The 17,630-nt window shown below is 33.2% G+C and overlaps 1 protein-coding gene across 5 annotated transcripts in view; it reads right to left on the minus strand.

Annotated features, from left to right (window-relative positions):
• Positions 1–17,630, minus strand: part of ZEB1 (zinc finger E-box binding homeobox 1) — a 181,114-nt gene that overhangs the window by 22,145 nt on the left and 141,339 nt on the right. For 4 of the 5 annotated variants that reach the window (XM_038529893.1, XM_038529889.1, XM_038529891.1 and 1 more), the window contains 2 exons: positions 8,476–8,538; positions 1,915–2,076 (listed from right to left, as the gene is read on the minus strand). In XM_038529893.1, the coding sequence (XP_038385821.1) occupies positions 1,915–2,076; positions 8,476–8,538 (225 nt within the window). The remainder of the gene's footprint in view (positions 1–1,914; positions 2,077–8,475; positions 8,539–17,630) is intronic. The other variant, XM_038529890.1, reaches the window with a different exon arrangement.

A 17,630-nucleotide genomic window follows, 5' to 3' on the forward strand; every position in this document is an offset into this window, starting at 1 on the left:
GATATAACACCAAAGGCATGATCCATGAGAAAGAACTGACAAGCTGGACTTCATTAAAATGAAAACTTCTGCTTTGTGAAAAATGTTCTCAAGAGAATTAGAAGACAAGTCACAGACTGGGAAAATATTTGCAAAGACATATCAGATAAAGGACTGTTATTCAAAACATCCAAAGGATTCTTAAAAACTCAACAATAAATCAATAACTTGATTAAAAAATAGTCCAAAGACCTTAGCAGACACCTCACCAAAGAAGATATACAGATGACAAATAAAGACACTCCACATCATATATCATCAGGGAAAAGCAAATTAAAACAAGGTATCACTACACACCTATCAGAATGTCCAAAATCCAGAACACTGACACCAAAAAATGCTGGTGATGATGTGGAGCAACAGAAACTCACATTGCTGGTGGGAATGCAAAGTTGTACAGCCTCTCTGGAAGACAGCTTGGCAGTTTCTGACAAAACTAAACATACTGTTACTATTTGATCCAGTATATGAACTTCTTGGTATTTACCCAAAGGAGTTGGAAAACTTAAGTCTACACAAAAATCTGCACATGGTTGCATATAGCAACTTTACTCATAATTGCCAAAACACGGAAGTAACCATGTGTCCTTCGTCAGGTGAATGGGTAAACAAACTTATGATACATCCAGACAATGGAATATTATTCAGCACTTAAAAGAAATGAGCTATCAAGCCATGAAAATACATGGAGGAAAGTGGAAAAAAAAGTGAAAAAAAGTGAAAAAGCCAACTTAAATATTACTAAGTGAAAAAGAAGCCAACTTAAAAGATTACATGTTGTATAATTCCAACTATATGACCTTTGGAAAAGGCAGAGAATTATGGAGACACATAAAGATCTGTGGTTTCTAGGGGTGAGGGGAGGTGGGGAAAATGGAGGATTTTTAGAGCAATGAAAATACTCTAGGAGATATTATAATGATGGATACATTATAATGATGGATACACACTTATAGACTTTGGGTGTTTATGACGTGTCAATGTAGGTTCTTCCTTGGTAAAAAATGTACAATTCTAGTGAGTTATGTTGATAATGGGAAAAACCATGCACATGTGGGGAGCAAGGGGTATATGGGAAATACCTGTACTTCTATATCACTTTTTTTTGAAGCCTAAAACTTCTCTAAAAATGTCTTTTAAAAACGATTATTTAAGTATTAAGTTAAATCTATCTATTAAACTGGGAATCCAAAAAATAAAAAAATAAAAAAATAAACTGGGAATCCTGAAAAACAATCAAACCAGATTTAGGTAAACAAGCCAGTAACTTCTTAGTTCTTGGTGCAGATCTTTAATAAGTTTTCTTACAGAAATATCTGCATGCGAGTCATCTGTTTCTAGCATGGAAGGAGAGAATGGTAGCCTGCTTCCTTTCAGGAGAGTATGAACATATTAGTACTGCATTTTGCCACTCTTCATACACTGGCTGTTCATGTCAGAATGGCCTAGAGCAGATATAAAAAACCCCACTTGTCTCCAAATCGGTATGTTTTGAACCTGACAACCACGTTTTGCTTGCTAGCAGAGCAGAAAAACATCCAGAGTCAGAAAAAAAAGTCAAGAATTAGTTAAGGATCATCCTAGCTCCCATTTCTACTACTTGCTGCTATGTAAGTGAGTGGAAGTCAACATCCAGGCATTATTCCAAACCTCACTGCAGTGGTCTTACTGCAATACAATACGAGATGCCACTAATTTTAATACGACACTGTTACCATAAATGTGTTCCTTTCTCTAAAGAGATTATTTTCTATGGGCACTTGCCATAAATTTTGGATTTCAGATCCCTAGAGTAGAGGAGGTTCCCATTGTACAATTATAGATATAATAATCCTGTACATATGAAAACAAAAACAACTGTGCAGCTCCACTTACCACTGTCATCATGACCACTGGCTTCTGGGGTACCCTGCCTCTGGTCCTCTTCAGGTGCTTCGGGGTAAATGACAGCAGTGTCTTGTTGTTGCAGGAACTCTTCAACGTTAGGATCATGGTTTTGCTCATTTTCTGCATCTGAGTCACATTCATCATCTTTTACTAAAAGAAATGCATATTTTATAGAAAGCTTTCACCACGTTGTTACAAAGTTTTTCTAAATAAAAAAATATTTAACTTAAGAGAATTCACTATTATTCTTGAATTTGTTGGAAATATTTACCAAAAGTTTAAAACAAAATTCACTCATTCTGTTATCCTCTATTAAAAAGTCTTTTAGAAAGCAATATGAAAGTTCTGAAATTTTTACAATATCCCTTTTAAACTTTAGAGTGTAATTCTAGTCCATGTGACTGATAAGCAAGACACAGAAAAGGTAATATAGTTGACTGAATTCTTAATTTCTCAATCAAGGAAAAAAGGAGAAAATCTTACATCTCAAACCTTAGTCCCTCCTAGCAACCTACTGGATATTTATTTAGAGTTGTAGCTTAAATCCGAATCATTGTCAATTTAAACCACTCTGAAGTTCATTGCAGTTATGTGATGATGTCTTCGAAAAAAACAGTCTAAATAGTTATCTATAATTAGAAAAATTTCTAGTAAGAATCAAAGAGTATCAAATCCATAAAACTGCTTCTTATCTCCTCTAGTATTCATATATAAACATGGCTATTCTTTATTTTTGCTTCAATAATGTTTAATGGTGGGCTAAGGGCAAAGGCATTTTTTCCTTTGATTAGAAAGGCTCAAGTGAAAATCAAATGCTTTCACTTTGAGAAGGTACTCAAAGTGCTGCTGAGTTTCTACAGCAGCATTGCTGCACCATGGTTTCCTTCCATTTCCTCCACTGGCTCTAGAGGACAGTGTCTACTCCATGCTGGTGGTAACTGTAGCACATTGTATGGCTCCCAGATGTCTCATGGCTGACTTCTTTATACACTTTGGGCTGAACTGTCAGTTTTAAATTTGTAAAAGAGCATTTCCCAGCAGACTAAAATTGGGCCAAATTAAAATGCTGAAGTATGGGCATGTTTTTGTTTAACAGTTATTGAAAAAAATCTTGCTAAGTGAACTTCTCAGGGCAGCTGCTGTTTTAAAACCTTAAAGCCAATGATATAATCATAATGGTGAGCCACCATTTCCCCCTCCTTTATAATACAGCCAATATGATATCAATTATTTAGCACTGGGTTATTGGATCCAGGGGTAAGTGAAGACTCAAGAGGTAAAGCTGGTACTGTGGGTTTTATGGGAGTCTATTTCCAAATCCTCGACTTCTGTGTATATTCTTTCTTAGAACCTGGAAGATTCTTCTCTCTACTCTCCCCTTTCCACAGTATCTTTTGCTCACATCTAAAAGGAAGAAGAGAAGGGGTACCTGCATAGTTCATTGGGTTAGGCATCCAACTCTAGATTTCGGCTCATATCATGATCTCAGATTCAATCTCAATCTCGTGAGACTGAACCCTGCATCAGGCTTTCTGCTCAGCTGGGAGCCTTCTAGTCCCTCTCCCTCTGTTTCTGCCACTCCACTCTGCTCACACTGGTACTATCTCTCTCAAATAAATAAAATCTTTAAAGAAAGGAAGAAGAGGGGCACCTGGGTGGTGGTTCAGTCTACCCAGTCTTCACTTAGGTTATGATCCTAGGGTCCTGGGATCAAACTCCACTTGGGCTTCCTGCTCAGCAGGGAGTCTGCTACTCCCTCTCTCTTTGCACCTCTCCCCCTATCCACTCCTGTTCTCTATCTCTCATAAATAAACAAACAAACAAACAAATAAATAAATAAATAAATAAAATCTTAGGGGGAAAAACGGAAGAAGAGAAAAAAGCATATCCCAGTACATTAATATGGTGCATCGCTTGAAGTGTAAAAACTTTTGGGTTGCCAAAGGAAAAAATCCAAAATACTGATTGGGGAATATTTTCCCCAGTTGATTATTGATTAATCAAAGCAACATAAAACCACCACAATCCTTCCAGTTTTCCTGTTTATATGGATTTCTATCGGGGATAAAACATGGCAATTTTCTGAAATGAATTATTTTGGTTTAGTAAGGAAGTTCTGAAATCAAGCTATATAATAATAATATGGCCAGAGGGAGTGGGAGTTTTCCTTTAATGACCTCATCTGTTCCATTCCGCAACTATTATTAAAACGTTCATTGCTCTTCAGGAAACTGGTCAGAGCAAAGCCAAGAGTATTCTCAAAAATCATTCCTACAATCAGTCTGTCATTAGTTGGAAAAATAAGCATTTTTGAGCAGCTAAAGCAGTACAAGTCAGTGCACTGAGTATTTTCAATGTAACTTCAAATTTTCAAGTTAAACTAGATAAAACTTATGAAATTTATATTTTTATGTGACTGATTAACAATTCCATATAGATTATAAGATGCTTAAAATATTTTAATCAAATTATATTTATTTCAATTATAGTCTTCACCTATAAAAATTTCTATTTTCTGCATCCTATTAAGTATGTGTGTACATATGTGTGTGTAAAGGCTAGATGCTAGAATAATGAGTTTTTAAAGTATACATGTTACAGAATAATATAATCTGTATTTTACACATGAAACTTACATCTTCAGTAAGTTATAAGCTTATATATATACTGACTTGCTCTAAATGTACTACTCATTTTGGTAACATAAAAATAATATTAGATATAATCTTCATCTCACTATTGAAGAATCTATTTTTTAAAAACAATTATTAAGTTTTTAATTTTAATTCCAGTATAGTTGACAAATAGTATAATATTAGTTTCAGGTGTACAATATAATGATTCAATAATTCCATACAATACCTGGTACTCCTCACAACAGGTGCACTCCTTAATTCCCATCACCTATTTCACCCATTCCCTATCCTTACCCCACTGGTAACTATCAGTTTGTTCTCTATAGTTAAGTGAATAATCTATTTTTAAGAAGATATGTTTATTTATACTTTGCATATTCCTCATTATTTATAATTTATTTCTCACAGAGGAAATTTTTATAAAATTTCTCAAATTGTGTTTTGGCAAAATTACTTGAATTAGAAAAATGAGAACACTTTTTTCTTGACAGAAAGTCTGATTCGGCTGATTGGTATAATAGTAATAATACCTGGCTTTGCTAGTTAGGTTATTAGGTACAAAATTCTCGGAAACTGAATGAACTAAGTCTGTAGCTCTAAGGCATTAATGACAATATTATTATCTCAAGTGATAAAAGGATTTTTGTTAAAATTTGTAATGCATTTATGTTATCATCAACTGTGTAGTACTGATAATTATATGGTAAATCAATCCACAAATTTAAAAAATCTTAAGATCCTGTGCCTAGAAATTAAAAAGAAACTTAAATTTTAATTTATATACATATTTTTCTTATAAAGAAATGACAGCTGATCAGAAATACCTTCAAACAGGAAATATATACTCTGTTAGCATCAAATTCTATTGGTTTATGAAAACAGAAATATGAGTTCAAGGAGTAAATATTATGATATAACACTTCTGACTTTTAAAGAAGAGCTTATAACCAAATTGAATGATTAGCAGGATTAAATTGTTATGGATTTCACATATAAGAGTGATGTTAAAAATGCCATTTTTAATATGTCAGAAATTATATTGTAACTACTTATACTTAAGATGAAAAATTTTAAATGTACATTAAGAAATACGTGGCACAGTGTATAATCGATTAGTTTACATAATATAAAGTTTGGAGGACAATAACAGTACCTCTTAGGGTAGTTGTGAGATTTAAATTAATTAATAGTGTGTTTATTACTGTACCTGCATACGTAAGTGCTATTTAATTGTTAGCTATTTTCCTCAAAGCAGTCCTGGTAAGGTAAACATTATAATTTCCCAATCAAAAGTTTTCCCAATAAAAAAAATAGGGTCAGAAAGCTTAGATAACTTCCAAAGTCACATAGTAAAAAAATATTACTATTAGATTACATGATTTGGTATTGGGTATGGTATCAACTTCTGGGCTCTTTCCCACTGAACTACACTGTTTCCATGAACCTGCATCTAGCCAAAACAACTTCAAGCTGAGACCAGAAATTCTGCAGTTTTACCTATAAATTTTAAGTGCTGGGAAGTGCATATTGTAAAAAGGTCAATTATGAAGCAAAATTTCTAGTCCTAAGACTGATAAACTTACATATTTCAATAGTAGAGAGATAAGCAAACACATAGGGATGTAATAATAATTTGGCTTCTTGAGATATGACGAAACTCAGAGCTTTCCAATATAAAATTATTTTGGACCATAGAACTATATATGACCAAAGTGTAGAATTCTGAGGTTATAATCACAAATTGGAGCAAAGAGAGAGAGAGAGAGGTAAACTTTTAATATAAAGATAAAAAATTATTTAGCTATTAATATTTTAATTCTACTGGAAAATATATCTTTAGGCTTCTTCCTAGCTTTATCTTCCATTTTTCAAACTTTGTAAACTATTAACTATATAAACAAAAAAGGGATGCTCAGAAGGAACAAAGGATGTTTTGGGTGGATTTTTCACTCTATGAATACTAAGTGAGACTACAGTTCTCTTAACTTCATGAACTGCAAAAGGAAATCAGCTGAAGAAAGGATCTGACAAAGTTCTGAACTAATGATGGTGACCTTTGTACAATGTTTTTGTTTACTTTGTCAGCAGATTATTCCCTAGCAGTCAAGGAAATAACAAATGCAAAGGCAGAACATAATTTTTAAGTTTAAATGCACAAAAACCTCAACCATCTAATTTCTAACCTTTTTTCCCTTGAAACTACACTTATCAGGGTTTTATTAGATGCTTACTTGCTCCCAACTCTCCAAGTTCCAGGGAAATAATGCAGCAGGGATCATCTTCCACTGGGTGGGGGACCTCATATTTCAGCAACAACTTAAGTTACTACAAGATTACCTTACCTTCCAGATGTGATTTTCTGGGGAGAGGAGTTAAGGGAATTTATATACTACTCAGTACTAACTGAAATAATTAATTTTTGTAGTGAAGAGCAAAGTGTAGGTTAAACACTGAAACCTGAAATTGTGAATTTTTTTTTTTATAGCATTTTGCCTAAAAGGGCAAATGATCTTCTGTTACTCTGGTAATGTAAGTCATCCAACTTTAACATTAGGCAAAAGAATAATGACAGCATTCTTTTGTGTTCATTAATACCATTTTACTAATAACAAATATCCCGTTTAAATATTTTATGTAATGTGTAAGTTAGTATGACAAATATTTGATAACAACATATTTGAATACATTATTCATGTAAGTTAAACGCAACCAAGTTAAAGGCAGAATATAAAATCTTAGGAAGTAGGTACCATAAATGATCACATATCCCATTATTATTTAATTATTTTGGAATCCATCTTTAACAACAACATGAGGATTTACTCTTTGTTTTACAGAACTGACTGACAAGTATGGGAGTGTCTGTTTATACCATAGATGAAATCTATTTTTGACATATTACTATGAAATATACTCATCCTACACAATGAAAGATAATTTATAGGGCTCTATGGAATATTCCTAAAAGGCACTGCAGAGAAAAGAAAAAAAAAAACTAGAAGTGTTAAACCAAAAAAAGAGAAGAAAAACAGAAAATTTAATTAAAGTTATATGATAGAAATTTCTAATTTATGGTTAAATATACAAAATACAATTATACTACTTTGAAGTACAGTGTTTTGAAGAAATGTTTTAATAACTCAGAATTCAGTTTTGAAGCTTTCACTCTAGGAGTTCTAGCTGACTTATGTGACACAATAAAAAGTGCCTGGTGTTATCATACATAAGATCTTGATTTAAGTTTTCCACTTACTCTTTTGCTTCTTAAATCTGATTTGAATCCATTATAGAAATATAGCTTTAAGTCTCCGGGAATATGTACTTTTAGTCACCTAGAAGCAAATTTTCTTGTTTACTAGAATTTAACTTCATCTTGGCCTTTTTCAAAATCATAGAAGTTACAAGAAAAAATTTTGAATCTTTTGTTTGCTGTGACATGTTCACTCAGCTCATCAATATTCATGACTCTCATCTGGTTTATAGATAACTCATGATATTTGCTTATTCTTCTGCTTTCTGTCTTGTGGGCAACTTAATGTAGATCCTGGTAACTAATAATGAAACTCAAAATAGTTAAATCTGTATTTCTGTAGCTTTGGTAAACAATTTGATATAAATTCAAATCATGATTTAAACACTTATTTTTTAGGTTTATCTGTAGGTTGTACTTGTCATCCTTATAAAATGGAAAGTATGCTCTGTTAGATGAATCTGCAAATTTATACTGTATTTAAAGAATATAAACTTCAAACTTTTATATAGTGTCCTATATGCTTGGGTACTGAAACACTGAAAGAGGTCAAGATAAAAGAGGAGGAAATAGATTAAATTCATGACTCACAAATGCAAAAACCAGTGACACAAAAGACCTTGTTCAAAGACTACAGTATGAAAGAAAACAAGGAGAGAGTACCTGCACATCTCGCTTCATCTGCCTGAGCTTCAGGCCCCAGGATTTCTTGTCCTTCCTTTCCTGCTAAAATCAAAGAACAAAGGATTAAAATAGATCCATGTGGCACAAACATTTTTAACATCTAGAAATATGAAAAGGAACTTTTAGATTATATTTAATTTGGATTTTCTTCCCTTTTAGAAGTAATGTACCCTTGAAAAGTGAACTTTTTAAAAAGAGGTCTAGCAGACAGTTTTACCAAACTCACAAAGGTATCTTAAAGAAGCAAAATTAGTGAAGATTTCTATATAATCCTGGAATTATACATGCATTAGAATTATACACATACTGGGATTTTAGTGTTTTTTTGGGAGAGGAGTTCTACCTCTAGGTAGCAGGATTCCTTTTTAAAAATTTCTTCTGCAAAACACAAGTTTCCATGTTTTAGGCACTGTGCTAGATGCTTTATAAACTTATTTCCTTTAACCTTCATAACTACCTATTTTATAAGTGGAAAAAAAAAAAGAAACCCAAAACTTCAGGCTTGAAGAGGTTAAACAGCCCAAAGACACACTGCTATTAGTAGAAGAGGAATTTTTTTTAAAAGATTTTATTTATTTATTCATGAGAGACACAGAGAGAGACAGGCAGAGACAGAGGCAGAGGAAGAAGCAGGCTCCATGCTAGAGCTCATACAGCAATTCGGTAGCGTGGCAGGATACAAAATCAATGCCCAGAAGTCAGTGGCATTTCTATACACTAACAATGAGACTGAAGAAAGAGAAATTAAGGAGTCAATCCCATTTACAATTGCACCCAAAAGCATAAGATACCTAGGAATAAACCTAACCAAAGATGTAAAGGATCTATACCCTCAAAACTATAGAACACTTCTGAAAGAAATTGAGGAAGACACAAAGAGATGGAAAAATATTCCATGCTCATGGATTGGCAGAATTAATATTGTGAAAATGTCAATGTTACCCAGGGCAATATACACGTTTAATGCAATCCCTATCAAAATACCATGGACTTTCTTCAGAGAGTTAGAACAAATTATTTTAAGATTTGTGTGGAATCAGAAAAGACCCCGAATAGCCAGGGGAATTTTAAAAAAGAAAACCATATCTGGGGGCATCACAATGCCAGATTTCAGGTTGTACTACAAAGCTGTGGTCATCAAGACAGTGTGGTACTGGCACAAAAACAGACATATAGATCAATGGAACAGAATAGAGAATCCAGAAGTGGACCCTGAACTTTATGGGCAACTAATATTCGATAAAGGAGGAAAGACTATCCATTGGAAGAAAGACAGTCTCTTCAATAAATGGTGCTGGGAAAATTGGACATGCAGGGAACCTGATGTGGGACTCGATCCTGGGATCCTGGGATTGATCATGCCCTAAGCCAAAGGCAGATGCTCAACCACTGAGCCACCCAGGTGTCCCAGGAATTTGAATTCAGGTATGAATGGCTGTAAAACCTACTTTCAACTCCAGCCTTGCCTGTATGACTAGAGTATCAGACAATCAACTAGAGAGAAGACCATACTAAACTTCACTGTGTCCAGAGCAAACACCTACGGCACTACTTTATCTTTCACTCTAGTCACTATTCTAACTACTGATAAACCATCATAATAATAGTACTGGTAAACATTTTTAGATGCCAGTTGTCCTCCTTTGCTACCTAAGGCTTATAGTGAGCTGACTGTAGTATTCTATACAGAATAAGATCAGAGTAAATAGGCATATCATTTTGGCAAGCAAAAAGTATGTTTTGTATATTCAGGTATATTTTATTTATTATAATGTTTATTAAGGACATGTATAGATATAAAAGACATCAAGGAGTTAAAAACTGCTTTAAAAAAACTAGCAGAATATATATAATTATGATCAGAATACTTAGAAAGACATGCTAAAACATCACATCATGTAGTTAATCTGCACCCCAATCAAATCCCATTGAATGTCAGTCAAAAATCTTGATTTAGATTTCCCCTAAGTTTGATAATTGAATTGAGAAATAGAACACTAATCAAGTAAAATCTTTGCTCACATTAAGCATATTTTTCTGTAAGTGCCTTGGATTATCAGCTGGATTTATTTATTCAGCAGATTTTCTTTACTCATTAACTTTATATTAGTACTTAAAGATGATCACTATGTGAAAAATAGTTAAAATATGTATAAACCTCTTTAGACCAGCATAAAAACACGGTCTAAAGTAGGTAATGAAGAGATTAACGTCTGATAAATAATTCTCATTTTATACTTGCTATCAGCAAAATGACAATTAAAAACCTCATGTTAAAGTGTTTATACTATAGTAAGACAAACACCAGTATTGGCTAAGTGTTTGCATATCTCTAACATCTTTTTTTTTTCTCTCTCTCTGAAGCATCTACTTAAACTAAAATAATAAAGACTATGACAATTGGATAATTATATGATGGTAATATATTCATTCATTTACTGTTGATCAATCTATACTCTTTATTTCTCCTCAAATGAAAATTAAGATAGCTGGAGTTTTTACTTACAAAGATGGAAGATGACAGTGATATTCAAAGTTAAAATGGTATTTCGGACATAACTAATTTTTCTACTTATAGTTATTATAGCTAATTAAAAATCTGCAATTCAATTAAGTGATTTCTTCATTTCTGCTCAGGATAAAAATCTAGGCTCCTTCGATTTAACATACTTCATAACATAACATAAGCATTTAACTTCATAACAAAACATAAACATTTAACATACTTTATTTAACATACTTTATTTAACATACTTCAGAATTTTGTCCTAGACTTCTTTACTATGATTTAAAAACTGGATGTCTCCATTCCTTCTCTCATCCCTGGGGCTGGAATTTTGGTTAAGCAACTAAAATCATATTGTCTAATGGGAATAGAAAATATCCTAATGTTGGTCTGTAGCATAAACATACTTCTTTCACTATAGAGTGCTGCCAGGAGCAGGCTCCTTTCTGCTTCACCCATGGATCAGCACAAGGGTGGACTGAAATGGCTAACTACACTGTTCAAGTAGCCTTCTCCTCTATGTGTCCCCTATTTCTAAGCTCTGAGAGCTTAGAAAACATAAGGGTAGTAAAGTAAGAGAATCTCCTTGTGCATAAGATTTTCTCTCCTGCAAGACTTACTAATGTCAACACATTGTGACCGACTAACCTAAATGCAATTTAGAAAGGTAAACTAGAATGCTCCTAAGGCTTTTACTTTTAGTTTAAATTCCAAAGCAAATACACAAATGAGGAAAAACTCTCAAATGACAAGACTTTCTTTTTTCAAATAATGGCAAAATATAGCTGAAAAATAAGTCATGAAATACTACTCAGAAATCAAAAAGGACAATTTATTGATACATCCAACAATTCAGATGAATCTCTCAAGAAATTATGGAAGGTGAAAAAAAATCAATCCAAAAGATTATATAACGGTATGATTCCATTTGTATAACATTCTTGAAGTAACAAATTTTTTAAAATGGAGAAGAGGTGTGTGGTTGTGAGGGGTTAGAGTTGGGACAGGAAGGTAGGTGGGAGTATATAGCATTGCTCTATCTTGTCTATATCAATGTGGATATTCTGGTTTCATACTGCACTAAAGTTTTGTAAGATGTTACCACTGGTGAAAACAGAGTAAAGGGTATACAACAGGACCTCTGAATTATTTGTGAATCTAGATCTATTTGTGAATTACTTGGAAATCTATAATTATCTCAAAATTAATAGTTTAAGTGAAAAATAAGTCAATGCCTGATATCACAAATTTAGATCAAATGGATAGCACTTGTTTATTTTGCCATGTCATTCCTGTAAGTAAAAGCAAGAATGGTAAATGCAATTCATTTTAATCAAAAATCCAGAAGGCTTAATGCCAATGGCAGGATAGAATAGCTCAAAGTACAGACTGGTTACTAAGCACACGTTGAAAATTCTAAAACTTTCATTTTAAATTCATACCAGTGTGTTTTTAACCATTTCAAATGTGTTTGTGGGAAGATTTTATAGCAATTTCTAATAAAGAATAAGAAGTGGGTAACTGAACCAGATTTTCCTTTCCTGCTTTCATCTCTTCCTCTATAACACACATGCACAGATGCCATGCACATTTATACCTACCTGTCTTTTCTCAAGTTGACCCCTCTATCTAGAATGCTGTTACCTATTCCATCTGAAAAACTTTTACTAATTCGATTCTTTAAAGATCAGTTCACATTTATCTCATTCTGTAAGCTGTCCTTCACGCTGCTCTGAAGTAAATGCCAATAGATTTCTGAATTCAAACATAAAGTGTTCAAACTTTAATTAAAAATTATTTTTTTACTGTGTACTTTTTCAGAGTATTCTCAAGTGGCTTCATTTTTCTCTCTTGTGTCCTCTAGTTTCTACATATATGCATATATTTTTGGTGTAACTATCAAAGTCACAGTAAATGTAATTCACAGTCTCCACGAATACATGTTAACTTAAACAAAGGTAAAAAAAAAACATGTAACGGAGGTTAGATATTGTTAAGATAAAATGAACACAAACCACCCTGTGTGTCCCACTGAATGCAGCTAGAACAACCTGGGGAGAATTTAAGAAGTTATTTGAAGACTCTAAAAGGTAACCCATATTAGAAAGACCAGGGAAGGCGACATGACAAGAATTCAAAGTACCACTGAATCACTGAGTAATTTCTCCTACTCTCTAGTCTGGATTCAAGGCAGCCTAGATTTAGAAGTGAGCATGGGAGCAGAGCAGAGAAAAACTCCACAAAGAACACTCTAATCTAGGCTCACAGAACAAGAAAGGCCCCAAAGAAGGGAAAAATCATTTTTTTTCCTTGATTCTCTTGTGTTCCAGTCCCTAGATCATCCCCACGTAGTAGCTGAGATCATGGAGAAACCAGGAAAGTAAAGATACCTAAAATGCCAAGAATGGGGAACCTTCTTATCCACTCAGAGAAACAGTGGCCCCAAGAGGATGGTACAATTTTCCATCAAATTTTCTCTCACTGAAAATGAGTGGGAAATATCAGTGAGGGTGACAGAACATGAGAGACTCCTAACTCTGGAAAACGAACAAGGGGTGGTGGAAAGGGAGGTGGGCTGGGGGTTGGGGTGATTGAGTGACGGGCACTGAGGGGTGCACTTGACAGGATGAGCATTGGGTGTTATGCTATACATTGGCAAACTGAACTCCAATAAAAAATATACAAAAAAAAAAAAAGGGGATTGATTCCTTAAAAAAAAAAATCTCTCTCACCATCTTTCACCTCTTCCTGCAGGCACAGTTGCAGGAAGTATGTGGCAACGTATGATCAAGGAAATCCTAGATTTTTGGATAGAGAACTGACAAGGGCAGTCCCACGGAACTGAAGGTACTAGGGAGATCATGGATAGGGAGTTGCACAGGAAAGCAACCCGATAACACTGCATGTGAACTTCTGGTTTCATATCCAAACTTCCCATGTGTGGATCTGACCACAGGCTTTGAGAACTGAAGTAAGGATAAGACCATTAATCATGTCCCAGAATGGCCAATATAGGGCGCCGATCCAAAAAGCACTGTAAAGTCTTTGAAAACTGAACTGATATTGGAACCAAAACCCACAGAAAGTTATTTAGAAATTATAGTCTGATACAACTGGATAAGTTGCTTGCTAAGCCAAAAATACCAAAATGCTCCACAATATTTAAATAAGACCAAGAATCTCATAATATTAAAAATGTCCAGGATACAATCCAAAATTACTTAGCACATGAAGAACCAGGAAAATCTCAACTTCTGGAGCAAAAGGTAATCAAAAGATGGCAATATGAGAAGACACAGATGTTGAAACTTTCAGAAACCAGCTTTAAGCAGCTATTAATTATGACAGTACTCCAAGGCCTAAGGATGAACACTCGAAAAAAATGGGAGAGATAAAAGGTCTAGGCAAATTCTTATCAACAAAAAGAAGGTATAGATAACAACCCAAAGGAAATATAGAATTAAAAATACAGTAAGAAAAAAATTTTTTTAAATCACTGGATGGATTCAATAGCAAAATGGAGATGAAAGAAGACCAGTGAATTTGATGATAGGTAAATGGAAATTATCCAGTTTGGACAACAAAGTGAAAATACTTTTTTTTTTTTTAATTTTATTTATTTATGATAGTCACACAGAGAGAGAGAGAGAGAGAGAGAGGCAGAGACACAGGCAGAGGGAGAAGCAGGCTCCATGCACCGGGAGCCTGACGTGGGATTCAATTCCGGGTCTCCAGGATCGCGCCCTGGGCCAAAGGCAGGCGCCAAACCGCTGCGCCACCCAGGGATCCCTGAAAATACTTTTAAAAACAGAGTATCAGTGTGTAGAACAATAATAAAATATCTAACATTCAGCCATTGGAGTTCCAGAAAGAGAAAAAAGAGTATAGTACAGAAAAAATAGTTGAAGAATTAGTCTAAAAACTTCCCAGATTTAATAAAAAACACAAACCAATAAATAGATAAGTTAACTGAATCTCAAACAGGATAAAGGCCCCCATATCCAGGCCTAGATTATCAGTCAAACTCTGAAACTAAAGGTCAAAAAAATTCTGAAAAGAGAAAAAATGATATAGAACTTTAAGGAAATAATGATTTAAAACAAAGCAAATTTATCATTAGAAATGAAATATTTCATAAGGCAATGGCACATTGTTAGAGTGCTAAAAGGAAAAAATACCTGTCAATCGCAAATTCTATATCCAGTGAAAATATACTTTAGAAACAAAGGCAAAATAAAGATATTCTCAGATGAAGGAAAGTGAATAAAGTATACTGCCAGCAAACTTGATATATTACTAAAGGAAGATCTTCAGAAAGAACACGAAGTAATATTAGATGAAAATTTGAAATGTCAGGAATGAAAGAGGACACAAGCTATGATGTAGTATACATGACAACTGTAACATAAAGGAAGGAGGGTAATGGAATCCATATGAGCGTAAAGTTTCTATATTTTACTTGGAGTGGTGAAATACTTAATTCTAAGTAGACTATGAGAAGTTAGGTATATATACATTTTCATTTACAGAGCAACTACAAAACATCTATACAAAAAGCTATAGTAAAAATGAAATAAACAAATGGAAATAGAACACTAAAAATATTCAAATGATTCAAAAGAAGGCAGGAAAGAAGAAACAGAAGAATTAAAAACAGGGAAAAACAGAAAGCAAATAATACAATGATAGACCTAATCCAAACATCAAAACTTACATTATGTGTAAATGGTCTAAATGAGCCAATGTAAAGGATTAAGACTGTTAGAATAGATTTTTAAAAAACCAAGCCCCATTTATAGCACTCTACAAAAAAATTATCTCAAACATAATATAGACAGGTTAAAGTAAAAAGTTGGAAAATATATACTGTGTAAAGATTAATCAAAAGAAACCCAAAGTGACTATTTTACATCAGAAAAGTAGACTTTGCAGCTAAGAAAATTACCAGAAATCTAGAGAAACATTACATAATAAGAAGGTCAAAACAATCTAACAACACAGCTTCAAAATATGTGCCCAACAGAATAGAGAAAAATCTATGTATATACCTGGAGACTTCAATACTCTTCTCACATTAATTAACAGAACAAGCAGAAACTCACCAAGGATATAAATGATCCAAGCAACACTAACAACTACTCCATTCAATTGACATTTGTAGAACATTCCACCCAACAGCAGACTACACATTCTTTTCAAATACACATAGAATACTAATGAAGACAGACCATATCCAAGATTATATAACAAAAACTTAAACTTAAATGAAATCATACAAAGTATGTTCTCTGACCATAATAAACTAGATATCAGTAGCAAAAAGATAAGAAAATCTCCAAACACTTTGGGAATTAATGAACATAATTCTAAAGAACCCCTGGGTCAAAGAGAAAAATGAAAAATACCGCATCAAAATTTGTGGGATGTACATAAAGCAGTGTTAAGGGAAATTTAAAGTATTAAATGCTTATTATGTTACACAAAAGTTCTCAAATCAAAATTCTAAACTTCTATGTTAAAAAACAGAAAAAAAGACCAAAATATGTCCAGAGCAAGCAGAAGGAAGAAATAAAGAGCAGAGAGCAATACAACGAAAGAGACAGAGAGAGAGAAAGAGAGAGAAACAATGAAAAAGAAACCTAGTTCTTTGAAAAGATCAATAAAATTAACAAGCCATTAGCAATACTGATAAATAGAGGCTAGCCACAAACAATTAACATCAGGAATGAAAAGGGAATGTCACTACAGAGCTAGGAGGTAGTAAAAGGATAATAAGGGAATACTCTGAGTTCAAGGAGTAAACATGATTTAACACATTTGACTCTTAAAGAAGACCTTATTATTTTTTTAAAAATTGAATGATAGGTGTTAAATTGCTATGGATCTCATATATAAGAATGTTAAAAAGCCAATATATTTGATATGCCAGAAATTGTTTTCAAGTATTTACACTTAAAATGAAAAATTTTGCATGCCCATTAAGAAATCTGTAGACAATGCATAATCATTTTATATAATATAAACTTGGAGTATTTCTTATATAATATATATAAAATAATATAGTATAATATATACTATATATTTTATATAATATATTTATAATATATAGTATATATAATATATGCTATATATTATATATAATAGCATTTCTTAGGTTAGCTATTGAGGATTAAATTAACTATAGTATGCGCTTAGTACTTTACCTGGCATATAGTGAGTGTTATGTAATTGTAAGCATTTTCCTTAATACAGTCCTATAAAGTGAACATCTCTACACTCATACATTTGAAAACTGAAATGGAGCAATTCCTCAATAACTAGAAAGTGTTAAAACTAATCTGAAATAAGAAAAGCTAACCTGAGTATTCCTGTAACGGTTTTAAAAATTGAATTTGTGGTTTAAAATCTTCCCCCAAAACAAAACTCCAGGCCCAGATGGTTTTCCTTGCAAATTTTGCCAGACCTTTAAACAAGAAATAATACTAATTTAAAATAATCTTTCCAAGAAAATAAAAAATAAAGGAACACTTTCCAATTCATTTTATGAGGCTAGCATTTTCCTGATACCAAAACCAAATAAAAATAGTAGAAAAAAGAAAGAAAACTATAGACCAATATCCCTCATGAA

Source organism: Canis lupus, chromosome 2 (assembly GCF_011100685.1).
Source record: "Canis lupus familiaris isolate Mischka breed German Shepherd chromosome 2, alternate assembly UU_Cfam_GSD_1.0, whole genome shotgun sequence".
NCBI lineage: Eukaryota > Metazoa > Chordata > Mammalia > Carnivora > Canidae > Canis > Canis lupus.